The sequence below is a fragment of the Lynx canadensis genome, chromosome D3 (genome assembly GCF_007474595.2).
Source record: "Lynx canadensis isolate LIC74 chromosome D3, mLynCan4.pri.v2, whole genome shotgun sequence".
Lineage (NCBI taxonomy): Eukaryota > Metazoa > Chordata > Mammalia > Carnivora > Felidae > Lynx > Lynx canadensis.
Window position 1 is genome coordinate 679,786 of NC_044314.2, and position 11,790 is coordinate 691,575.

The 11,790-nt window shown below is 63.8% G+C and overlaps 1 protein-coding gene across 1 annotated transcript in view; it reads right to left on the reverse strand.

Moving 5' to 3' along the window:
* NFATC1 (nuclear factor of activated T cells 1) overlaps window positions 1-10,950 on the reverse strand; it is a 44,553-nt gene extending 33,603 nt beyond the window's left edge. Inside the window, exons 1-2 of the mRNA XM_032595450.1 lie at window positions 10,642-10,950; window positions 574-1,669 (exon numbers count right to left, since the gene is read on the reverse strand). Coding sequence (XP_032451341.1) covers window positions 574-1,669; window positions 10,642-10,729 — 1,184 coding nt within the window. The 5' untranslated portion in view covers window positions 10,730-10,950. The remainder of the gene's footprint in view (window positions 1-573; window positions 1,670-10,641) is intronic.
* Between the last annotated feature and the right edge of the window lie 840 nt (window positions 10,951-11,790).

An 11,790-nucleotide genomic window follows, 5' to 3' on the forward strand; every position in this document is an offset into this window, starting at 1 on the left:
GAGGCCGTGCTGTTCTCCGAGGACCGCGGGGAGCGGGGTTTGCGGCTCTGGGGGATCGCAGCGCCGAGGCCCCAGCTGCAGCGACGCCACGGTGGCAATTAGGCGGGAGAACGGGAGCGGGTGAGCAGCGGAGGGAAGCACACAAACAGGGATCGTTTGGTTTTATGGAAAAAATGCTGAGCGCACACGTGTGCGCCCTCGTTACGGCCGGCGGGTCCCCACCTGGACGCACGTGCGGGAGCCCACCCCCCCCCCCCACCCCAGCAGCTCAGAACGTGGCCTTGTTGGGACACGGGGCCTTTAATGAGATAATTAAGTGAAGACGAGGTTTGAGGGTGTCCTTACAAGAAGCAGATTTGAATACAGCCACGCGGGGAGAAGGGCGCTGAGGCCCAGGGAACGCGTGATGCTTCTAACGGCAGACCCTGAGGCTGCCGCGGGCCGCGTGGGCGTCCCGGAAAGCGCCAGAAGGCAGCGGCCCCGCGGGCACCCGGATCCCGACCGGCAGCCACCAGGCCGCGAGGAGCCGCCTGCGCCGCCCGCGGACCCTGCACGCCCCCGACCCCCGCTCACCTGGTGTAGGATGTCGGGGACCTGGGCCTGGCCCACTGGTAGGGGTGCTGCGGCACTGACAGGTACTGGTCGCAGAAGGCGCCCTTCCGGATGTGCTGGAAGGGGGGGACCTCCTCGGGCAGGAACTCAGACGTGGGCGGCGTGGCCCCCAGGTCCTCGCCGGCCGGCTCCACCTTGAGCGCCACCGAGGGACAGCGGTCCAGGGCGGTCTTGCGCGCCTTCACGGGGACGCCGTCGCCCAGCTCCAGGGTGCTGTCGGTGCTCAGGGCGTTGATGGCGGCCACGATGGCAGAGCTGGTGTACTGCGTGCTGTTGCCCAGCCAGGTGTCGTCGGTGACGCTGACCCGCGGCGAGCTGCGCGGGGACGGCGTGGGCGAGTGGTGCGGGGAGCAAGAGAGCTGCCGGCCGTTGAGGCCGTACTTCCTCTTGTTGCAGGGGGACGACGGCCGGGACGTGCGGGCCCCCAGCCAGCTCTCTTCCGTGACGCTCGTGCGGGGCGAAGTGGAGGGCGAGTGTCTGGGGGACCCCAGCAGGCCGCAGGCGCCCAGGCCGCGGGGGAAGCCCTCCTCGGGGTCTGTGGTCTTGGGGGACACGCAGGGCGACTGCCACGGGGACGTCTGCGGGGACGCGTAGGGGTACGAAAAGTTGGACTCGTAGGACGAGGCCTCAGAGTTGCAGCTGCGGGAAGACAGGCTGCTGGCCGGGCTCAGGCACGAGGGGTCCCGGTAGGCCTCCAGGTTGGGCAGATTCAGGGTGGCCGTCGAGGGGGGCCGCTTGGAGCTGGGAATGACGTCTCCCACCTCCACATCGTGGAAGAACTGGTTGTTGCCATGGTGCAGTCCCATGTACGAGGTGATCTCGATGCGGGGGCTCTCCAGGGCGGGGGCTCCGTTGGGCCGGATGTGGCTGGAGGACAGGAGGTAGCCGGAGGGCCCGCTGTCCACAGCCCCCCCGTAGCCCGGGGGCTGGCCGGCCGCAGCGCCCGGCATGCCCGGGGCGGCACTCTGCAGGTCGTGGCACAGAGCCGGCAGCGAGGGGTGAGCCGAGCCGGGAGGCAGAGCGGTGCTGATGCTGGGGGGTGCATAACTGTAGTGCTCTAGAAAGGGGCCAGAGAAGAAGACGGCGTGAGGGGCCAGTCGTCAGAAAGCACGCGCACAGCTTGGCGAGCCCGTCGGCGCCGCGCAGCCCCGGGCCGGGACCCCGGGCACCGACCCCGCCTCCCCTCCCTTCTCCGCCCTGCAGCACGAGGGCACCCACTGCACCTCACACCGCCTTCACGCTCCTACTGGCCGTCCTCTGCCCCAAGTTCCTGCCCGCAGAGAGCCGTCCGCTCCCCCCTCCCTTCCGCTCTCCACGCAAACGCCCCCTTCCCCCGCCACCCTCCCAGGTTTCGGTCCCCAGCCCAACCGCTCTCCATGCAGACACCCCAGTCGATCTCTTTTCCTCGGCACTTAACATCATCTCGGTCATCACCTCTTTGATCAGAAGGAACTAAGTTCCGTGACAGCAGGACCCCTTGCCTGCTTTGGTTTAGCTTGCTTCGTGGCTGTCTTCGGAGCCTATGACTGTACCTGACACAGATGAGGTCCTCAGTTTGTCAAACGGATGGATGGATGGGTGGATGGAAATGTGGGTGGGTGGAAGGATGGGTGGGTAGACGGTTGGACGTATGCATGGGTGGTGGGTGGATCGACAGGTGGGTGGGTAGATGGAAGGATGGGTGGATGGACAGGTGGGAGGATGGGTGGGTTTTAGCTATAGGAACCTGGACACGTAAAGAGATGCAATGAGCTAATCGCTGTCAGATGGCTTAACTACTGGCTACAGACATAACACCCAGGGATCCGACAGAAACCTTTTCTGGGGTCTCTCATGGCCTGGGAAGCAGATGAGAGTGGCACATGGCTGTATTTAAGAATCATTATATGCTAATTATAACTTCGAGGAAAAACGTTTCAAAAAAATCATTACCAGTGTAATTAGTCATTTTTAATAGGAAAGCCACATTTCTGGAGCCACATCTTGGTGCCTCATTATTGTTGGCCTGGAGAGGAGTACTGCACAGTCTCTGAATAATGGAAACGCACACATGGAACCCTACACCGTCCCCTGGTTTAAGGGCACTGCCGCCTGGAAGACACTCCCTTCGACGAGGGTGCCGCCCCTGTGCTGTGTTTCAGAGACCCACACGGACCGACCTTGGAGAATCAACGGTCTCAAAGTACAGGTTCGAACCCCATCGTATTTGCTCACAGGAAGCAGTCTAGCACCCTAAATAGGGAAGGGTCTACAGCTGTTCTTATTTTTTCCAGAAGGAGCCATTCAACCACGCTCTCTGGAGACCCAGGCTCTTGCCGTCCTTGCTACCAAGAAGTTCTTGCCTTCTTGCTCTGAATGCCCCCCGTGAAAACCTGCTTGCTATTCCCCAAATGGCCTCTCTTCCTCCAGGCCCCTCACAGGTGGCCTGGGGAGAGCGCGCAGGCCCACCCCCTTTCCGAGAGAGCACCCCAGGTGCTCGGCGGGCAGCGGTGCTAAGACGCCCTGGCGGAGGCAGCGTGGGCAGAGCTCTTCCGAGGGAGAGAGAGCAGCACCGCCCCTGGGGAGACCAGACGCTGGGAGCGACAGGACGCAATCCCGTCCGGACGGCCCAGCCACCCTGCCGCCCACCTCCCGTCTCGGTCCCCACCTGCTCCCGCGGCCCTGCGGGCAAGCAGGACCCGGGACACTGAAGGCGGGGAAAAGACCAGCCCCTCGTCTCCCCAGGGCAGGAGGTGGGGAGCTGGGCCCACGCGGGCCGCCTGCCCTGGGACCGTGTCCCATGCTCCCCACGTGGCCACTGACACCTGAACACAGGAACCGCGATCAAAAGTTACAAATACGATTACAGTCTTGGTAAAAATCAAGAAGTTACAACCCCGGAAAGGAACTTCCCGGAGAAGGTCACGGTTCCTGAGGAAGAGGTGGCATGGCGGCCGTGTCCCCCGGGGACACGTGTGCACATCCCCACACCCGGACCCGGCAAACCGCCACACAGGTGCCCGAGGGGGACGTCATCAGGGGGAGGGGCCCGGCAGGCGCGAGGGGACAAGCCCCCAGAAGGAGGGCCCAACCCAGACTCTGGATCCTCAGCGGACAGGACGAGGCGGGGGCAGCAGGGGCGCCAACACCCGGGCCGTTCCGCACGGAACGGGGTCTCAGCAGAAAGATCCACCTCAGCAGAAAACGTTTGTTCGCAGCCACACGCCTTCTCGTGTGCTAAACACGTTTCCCCGCGTATTAGTATCGTTATCAGTAAGCAGAATATCGGCAAGGAGAGCGTGAGTCCGTTTTACACACTCAGAGGACAGGAGTGTTAGTAATCAGACGTCAAGAAACGACGTTAGTGTGTTTGGCATATTGCAAAATTGAGTGTGAGTGAAAGACACGCTCGGCTGTCCTGGTCCCCAGCACCCGGCTCGCTGCCGGCCACGGAGCCCCTGCCTCCTGGGCTGCCCCAGGCGCCCAGCCAGCGGCGCCGATCCCACAGCCGCTGGCACCGGCCGCGCACGCCTCTCTGGGCGCCTGCAGCCCCCGCCCGCAGGGCAGCGAGCGCAGGTCTGCAGACGCCCCATCCCCGCCCGCGTCCGCGCCCTGGGCGCCTGGGCGCCACCTGCCCGCGCCGCCGTCACACCTGTCCAGACACGCGCTTTCCCAGACCACCGAGAAAGCCACGCTGCTACTCTCCTGTGGTCTCGGCCCCCTCTGGCCTTCGGGGGGGGGGAGGGGCCAGACACCCCTGGGGGCCCCCAGCGAGCCCTGGGCCACAGGCATGAGGGGCCCTGCCTTCCCTGGAGCAGCTCGGACTGTGCGGCCCGCCTGTGGGCTCAGGCCCAAGGGCTCCCAGGACCAGCGCGGTCTCGACATTCTGTCCTCCGGGTGGCAACGTCCCGACGACAGGGGCACCTCGCCAGACCCTCCTGGTGGACGAGGCCCCCAGGCCCTGGCCCGCCTGCGGCTGGGGCGCTCACACCCACACGGACCGTGGGCCCTGCCGTAGAGCCCTCGGACCCGTGACGCACATGACATCCCAGCGTTCGGTGGGGAACGTGTTTTCATTTCAAAGGGAATCACCGCCTCCAGCAGACAGGGCACCGGGCGTAGGGCTGAGGGGGAACGTTAAATGCCACAAATACAAATGTGTGTCACAAAGCCACGTGCTGGGTCACCGCCAAGGAAGTGGTGTCCCTTGTGATGGGCCCCCCGCCAGCTCCCAGGCTGTCTGGACCTCAAAGGAAGTTTAACGGACCGATCCCTGTATTCCCTGACCCGGTTAAAAGAGCACTATGGGTGGGGTTCCCCGGGCGTCCCAGTCGGGTGAGCGGCCGACTCTTGATTTGGGCTCAGCTCAGGATCCCAGGGCCGCGAGATCGAGCCCCACATCGGGCTCTGCAGTGAGCATGCGAGTCTGCCTGGGATTCTTTCTCCCTCCCTCTGCCCTTCCTCAACTCGTTTTCACTCTCTCTCAGAAGGAAATTTTTAAAAATTAAAAGAAAAAAAAAAAAAGTAAAACGGTGCATCCACAGTTTAAGAGTTGGGGCACCCGGCTGGCTCAGTGAGTGCAGTGAACACCTCTCCATCTCGTAGTTGTCAGTTTGAGCCTCTTGTTGGGGGCAGAGATTCCTTAAAAAATTAAAAATAAACGTAAAAAAGAGAGAAGGTTGAGCCCACAATTGAGCTAACGTTTGTTGGCAAGAAGGTAATCGAAGAGTTAAAAAACAAATCCTACCAAACAGCTGAGCAGGACTGGCCCCCCCCCCACCCCCCAGCAGGTGCCTGGGCCCCAGGTTCTGACTGCACAGCCGGTGGAGGCGTGCGGGGGGTCACAGGCAGGTTCTGGGTGAGACGGCAGGTGGGGGCGCGGCCGGTCTGACCGGTGTGCCCCCGGGAGCGCCGTCTTCTAGAAGGATCTGGAAGAGACCAGGAGGAGCAGACGATGGGCCTGGGCTGTGGAACTGCCGAGGGGACTTTATGTAAACCAAACACTGTCAGCAAACATGAGTCAATGAGAAAAGAAAAAGCAAAGAGCCTCATTAAAAAAAAAAAAAAAAGACTCACCTAAAACACAACTTTCCGTAATTAAACAAATTACAGACGGAAAGCCACATGCCTGACCTTCGTGAGGGCCCCACAACGGCGGGGCCGGGCGCTAGATGATGGAGGTATCTCTGCGGGGCAAAAACATATCAAGGGAGACGTCCCTGCTTGCCGCGCCCGGGGGCTCCCGCCTGCTCCCCATTCCGTTTGGGTTGAGGACCCACCTAAGCCGTATTCAAATCTGCGTTACTTAGCGATTCAGTGAAGATGTTTCCAGTAACTTTCTTAGCAACCCTGAGATGTTCAGGCTGATTCATGTCGCGTCAGGAGCCGCCGAGGCGCTCAACACCCATTAGGGTCACTTTCTGCCGCTGCTTCTGGGACCTGGCCGTCTGCCAACGAGCGTTCAGTAACCTGCAGAGCAGGGGAGCGCGAAAGACAGCGCCCGGGTCCGAGCGAGTCTCGCGGGGACCTTCAGAAGGCTCCACACGCGAGAGTGACAGCGGTGTGGCCCGTCCTCTGAGGACACGCACCGCCCCTCCGCCGTCCGCGCCGGAGTCCCAGCCCGGCGCAGGTGCGTGTCCCCGAGGAGGGACGCCCGGGTGGGACGGGGGCCGCCCCCAGGCTTCCCCGGCGCTCGGTCTTGTCAGCACCATTCCCTCCCGTTCTGAGAAAGAATCTATTTCAGAACCAGACAATTTTGTCACTTCCGAACCACCACCAGCAAAGTATATCCATGTGTCTTGTGTTGAAGCCAACGGCCTCTGGGCATCATCCCGGCCACCGGCCTGGCCCTGCCGGCCGTCCCCTGCAGGCGGCGACGGGCGGGGCACGGACGGGCGGGCTCACCCCCGCCGGGCTCCCCTCATCCTTCACAGAATGACGCTCTCCATTTCCAGGACCCCCCCCCCCCGTGGCGTCTGCTGGGGCCTGACCGCAGGACACGGGGCTGGACAGAGGACCGCACACCCGTGACGCCCGGTCCTGTCCTCCAAGACGCCCGACCAGACCTTCTCGCCGAGGCCCCACGGCCACCAGGCAGCAAGACGGCAATTTCCCAGGTGATGGAAACAGAGCAAAACAAAACTGAAACGCACTCCACGCGAGAGCCTGCCGCCCGGCCCCGTTTCCTGAGCACACAGAGGCGGCGCCACAGCGGCCCAGGCCCGGCGGCCGCGGGGCACACACGGAACCGCGAGGAAGCCCCGGGGCCCCACAACCTGCCCGGGAAGGTCTCGCAGCGACACCACCACCTGCCCCCAAGGTGCCCCTCCCCCCCAGCCTTCTGCGGCCTCCTCACGGTGGCGGCGCCCCTGTCCCCGGGCCACACGGGCGCCCCGCACACCTCTTGTCCCTCAGGCCCTCACCTTCTCATTCCCTGTCTTCAGGGAATTGCCATTATTAGCTGCAGTCTTCCTCTGACAAAGGCCCCGAATGAAAACACCCTCGTGCCAGTAACTATCTGATGGAACATCCCGGAACCTCGGGACAAAGTGCGGACGGTGGGCCGCCCACATTGAATGCGGGGGCGCCTGTCCCGCAAGCTGAGGGTCCCCCCTGAGGCCCCCTGAGGGTGCAGGACCCACACTCACCGAGCCCCTAGCACCAGAGACCCCGGGTCTCTTCCTGCCACCGCCACCTTCCTGACAACGGACTTAGGAATAAAGGTCCCTGCAGACAGGTCTCCTTTCTGTGCGCACTGGGACACACCACCCTCGGCGCCCGGCACCACGCCCGCCAGCCTGGAGGCCCGGAGGAGGCTCTTCTGCCGGGGACACTCCAGCCCGGGCCCACAGGCCTGGCCGACTTCCTCCCGAGTTGCCACAGCGACAGCACCGCAGCTCAGGGCCAAAATAACTTAGGAGCCGGGCTCCGGCCCCGGGTGGGAAGCAGGGCGGTGCCCGCCTCCCGGCCGACGCGGCAGCTCCGTCCTGAGCCTGAGAAAGGGGCCCCGCCAGCCTTCTGGGGGGCACTGGGGCCGCCAGAGATGGGACGGGGGGGGGTGGTGCGGGGACCCTGTGAGCACAAGCACCCCTCCTGTTCAGTGGGGGCAAATGGTTCTAAACGTTCTAAACGTGCTCTCTCCCTTCCCTCAACAAACGGTGACTACTTGGGCCTGCCGAGCGTCCTGGGGACAAGGAACTCTGTGCACCCCAGCCCTTCAAGCGCCAGGCGAGACGGAAGCCGTGTGCATGCCTCCTGCCCAACGGGAGCACGAGGCGACTAGAGTGACGGGGGTGGAGGCCCACCACCCACGACTCCTCGGGGTGGGGGATGCCGCTAAGGCAGGGGGAGCCGTGACAAAGACCCGGTCCGTGCCCCCGCGCCCCTGCGGCCGAGCGCCCGTCTCCGTGCGCCCGGCGGCCCGTCAGGCCGCGTTACCGGGCCTCGCAGCCCAGCGCAGGGGCAGCTACCCATTCACGGAGTTACATCCAGGCTCGTTCCAGAACGAACGTGAAGCCATTTCTATCACCCAGTAAAGGCTGGAGAATTTAACGTAACAGCTTACTGTAACACCGTGATATTTTAACATTTAATAATTATGATACGTCAATTATTCAGAACAAAGAGGAGGAACTTCATTAAATAATGGCCAAAACCCGGAAGCAATCACCGATGTCCTTCAGCAGGTGATGGATAAATAAACCGGTCCATCCAGACAAGGGACTATTACCCAGCACCAGAAAGAAATCAGCTACCACTAGCCACGAAGAGACACGGAGGAAACCGGAACGCGCATCGCCGAGTGGAAGAAGCTGGTCTGAAAGGCTACATCCTGTATGACTCCAACTGGAAGACACTCTGGAAAAAGCAGAACTACGGAGACAGTACAGACCAGCGGTCACCAGGAGCTGGAGGAGAAGGAGCCCACAGGGTGTCTGGGGCCGTGCAAGGACCCCGTGGGGTGCAGGCACGTTGCCTGCGTGTCCTCGTGTGCCAGCGCTCTGTGAGGTAGGGTCACGGTGCACACGTGTCCTCGTACGTGTGTCCAGGCCCACGGAGCGTGCACCACCAAGAGCGCCGCCTACCATCCACTGTGGACTGTGGGTGAGGATACAGGTCCAGCACAGTAACAGGTGCCCTCTCTGGGCAGGTGTTAAATGACAGGGCAGCTGAGGCGGGACGGGGCGGGGGGGGGGGGGGGGGGGGGGGGGGGGGGTCTAGGGGAAATCTCTCCACCTTCCTCTCCTTCAGCCCTGAACCTAAAAGTGCTCTTAAAAGACAGTCTTAGTAAAATGCAAACAAAAAACAAAACACGAGTATCTCTCACAAAAATACGTTAAAAGAGGAACGTTTCCTACACTTCTTTCTAACACGTGATGATGCGAAGGAGGCCTTTCCTTCTCTGCCTGGCCTCCTCTGCCCAGAGCTATCTCCAAGTTGCTCGGGACCGCCCAACCCCCAAAGCCTGGTGAATGCTGGGCCCCAGGTGCCGGCACCCTGGAAGCCTTCCCGCAGGAGACTTTCCCTGGATCGTACTCCCCCTGGGAGCCTGGGGGCTGGGGCACATGTTGAGCTGAGGATTAAAAGCAGCCTTACGAAGGTTCCCGGCTCAGGGTCGGCTCTGAGTGTGGAGCAGACATTCTGGGAGGCACAGGGAGGCGGCGAGGTCCTCCCCAGCTCTGGAAGCCCCCAACCACAGAAGCCACGTGGGGTCTGTGCCCCCCAGCCTTCCGGCACAGCAGCACCCCTGAGGGCCCAGTGGTGGGAGGACAGTGCTGGGAGGCCCTGCCCAGGATGGGCCTTTACACCACGGTGGGGGGGGGGGGAGTCACAGACACGGCCCCCACTTTCACCTTGTGCCTCTTGGCAAAGACACTTGCTGAGTGCCTGAAACCGGGGGCTGGAAATCCGCCAGACTCAGGGAAGAAAGTGAAGCCGGCCCCAGGGACCACGGCCCTTCCAGTCCCAGCCTCTCCTGAACTGCCTTGGCTCCCACTGACCCCGGAGGCCTGGAGACCCACAGCCGTGGAAGACGAAAACGGGGTGCAAATGACAAAATTCGGGCCGCCTCTGCCTGGTTGCAACGTTTATTCTTTAAAAACGAGCAGGACGTTGCAGTTTTTAAAGGAGGGGTGGTGAGCGACGTGGAAAATATTATACAATCATCGCAGAAATGCCGTCCCATCAGCGCCAAGAGCTGCCTTCAGCCTCCTCGCTTTAGCGCCACGTGGGCAGGCCAGAATGGAGAGGTGAGGGGCCCGGCTCTGGGGGTCCTGCACCCGCCCCCCCCCCCCCCCGGCCCTCCCGGCCCCGCAGACAGCGCCTGCCACCGGGAGCTGGCTGTGAACATTCAACAGCTCAGCTCGAGTTCTGACTCTGACTCAAGAGCATCCACTCCGGGAGGCTGGAGGTTTCGTTTATTTGTTTGTTTAACTGAAACCTTTCTTTTTGCAGAGGAGAAAATGAAAGAGACAAAGGCTCCCGCTCTTGAGGGCAGACTCACTTAACGCTTCCTCCCTTCCTCCCTTCCTCCGGGAGGGGCCGGGGCCTCCGGGGCGCTCAGGGACAGGTCTGGAGGGGCTCCATGGCCCCCTGCCCTCTGGCAATGGCCGCTCACCACCTGTCCCTCGACAGTGTCCAAGTCCAGGGCCTCGGACACTCGTGTCCCCTGGCAGAAGCAGCACACCCCCACCCTGGAGAAGCCGCCTCTCCAGCATGAGCGCCCGAGAGACCCCACAGTGTGACCCGCAGGCAGGAGGCCTGATGCTCTCCCTGTGGCCACTTGGCGACACGGCCTGTCCCACCCTCCCACAACTCCCCACTAAACTGGGTCTCGGCGCCCTAGGGGCAGGATGGGGGCCCCAGGCACACCCCCCAGGCCAGCCCTCCTGACTTCAATCTGGTTCCTGCGCCCCCCACCCCAGCCCTGCACCGCCAGGGTCCTGCACCTGCGGCCTCGCACCCCGAAACACAGCACTGGAGGTCCCCGCACCTCCGGCCCCTGCGCCCCCCCTCGCCCGCGCCCCCTCCGCAGGCCCCGCGCGGACCCACCTGGGGCAGCGACGGCGCCTTCGTCGCTCTGGTTAAACTCGAAAAGGAAATCGAAGTCGAACTCCTGGTCCTCCTCCAGCCCCGTCATGTTGGGATGGGCCAGGTCGGGGTTGGGGTCCTTATCCGGGCTCGGGGCCCAGGGTCTGGGGTCAAGGTGCGGGGCCGGTCAGGTAGGGGTCTGGGGTCGGGGGTCAAGGTCCGGTCAGGGTCGGGGGGGGGGGGGGGGCGGCGGCGGTCCCGGTCTAGGATTGGGAGGGAGGGGGGCGGGGCCCTGGCCCCGATCCGGGCCGGGCCGGGGTCGGTCGGGGTCGGGGTCGGGGTCGGGGTCGCGGCCTGGCTCGGGGCCGCGGCCGCGGGCACCTGTGGTCGCGCCGCCCGGGGCTCGGCTGCGCCCGGCGCTGGGCCGCGCGTCCTCGGGTAACGTGACTCCCGCCCGCGCCCCTCCCCCGCGCCCGCCCCCGCGCCCCTCCCCCGCCCCCCCGCCGTTTCCGGGTTGACATAAACAAGCCGCTCGCCGGCCGCCGGCTTCCGAGTTTTAAATAAACTCCCGGGGCAGCCGGGGCGCACGCGGCTCCCTCGTGTCCCCCGCCCCCCGCCCGCGTCCGGGGGTCCACGTGCGCCCCGGCCAGACCCCCCGCGGCCCGCGCCCGACGGGCTGGGGGCGGGGGGGGCCGGGGCGCGGGCGGAGAGCCGGCGTCTGGGACCCCCGCCCCCCGCCCGCGGACCCGCCGGGTCCCAGGGGGCGAGAGGGCGCCGCTCCCAGGCACCGAGTGGCCCAAAGATGGAAAACTGCGTGCCACCGAGACGGGAGACTGCGTCCCGCCTGCTAAATTTGTGTAAAAGTTTAAAAAAAGAAAAAAAATCTCTCAAACTGCCGGAGCCTCGTCTGGAGCGAGGATTTGGTTGCTGCTTGAGTCTACAACATGCACGTCCTGCCAGAGGCCGGCGCTCGCCTCAGTGCGGATGCAGTCCACTGGATAGTTGTGCTCGCTTTCTAACCCGCCTGCCCCTTGGACAGGCAGCGGGGGGGGGGGGGGGCGCACCATCTCTCAGCCCCCGTGGCTAAATCACCCGCAAACGCCAAGGAAACGTGCGGGTTTCCGCAGGGACCGGAAACGCCCTCCCGTACAGTGGGAGGCTCTGCTGTGG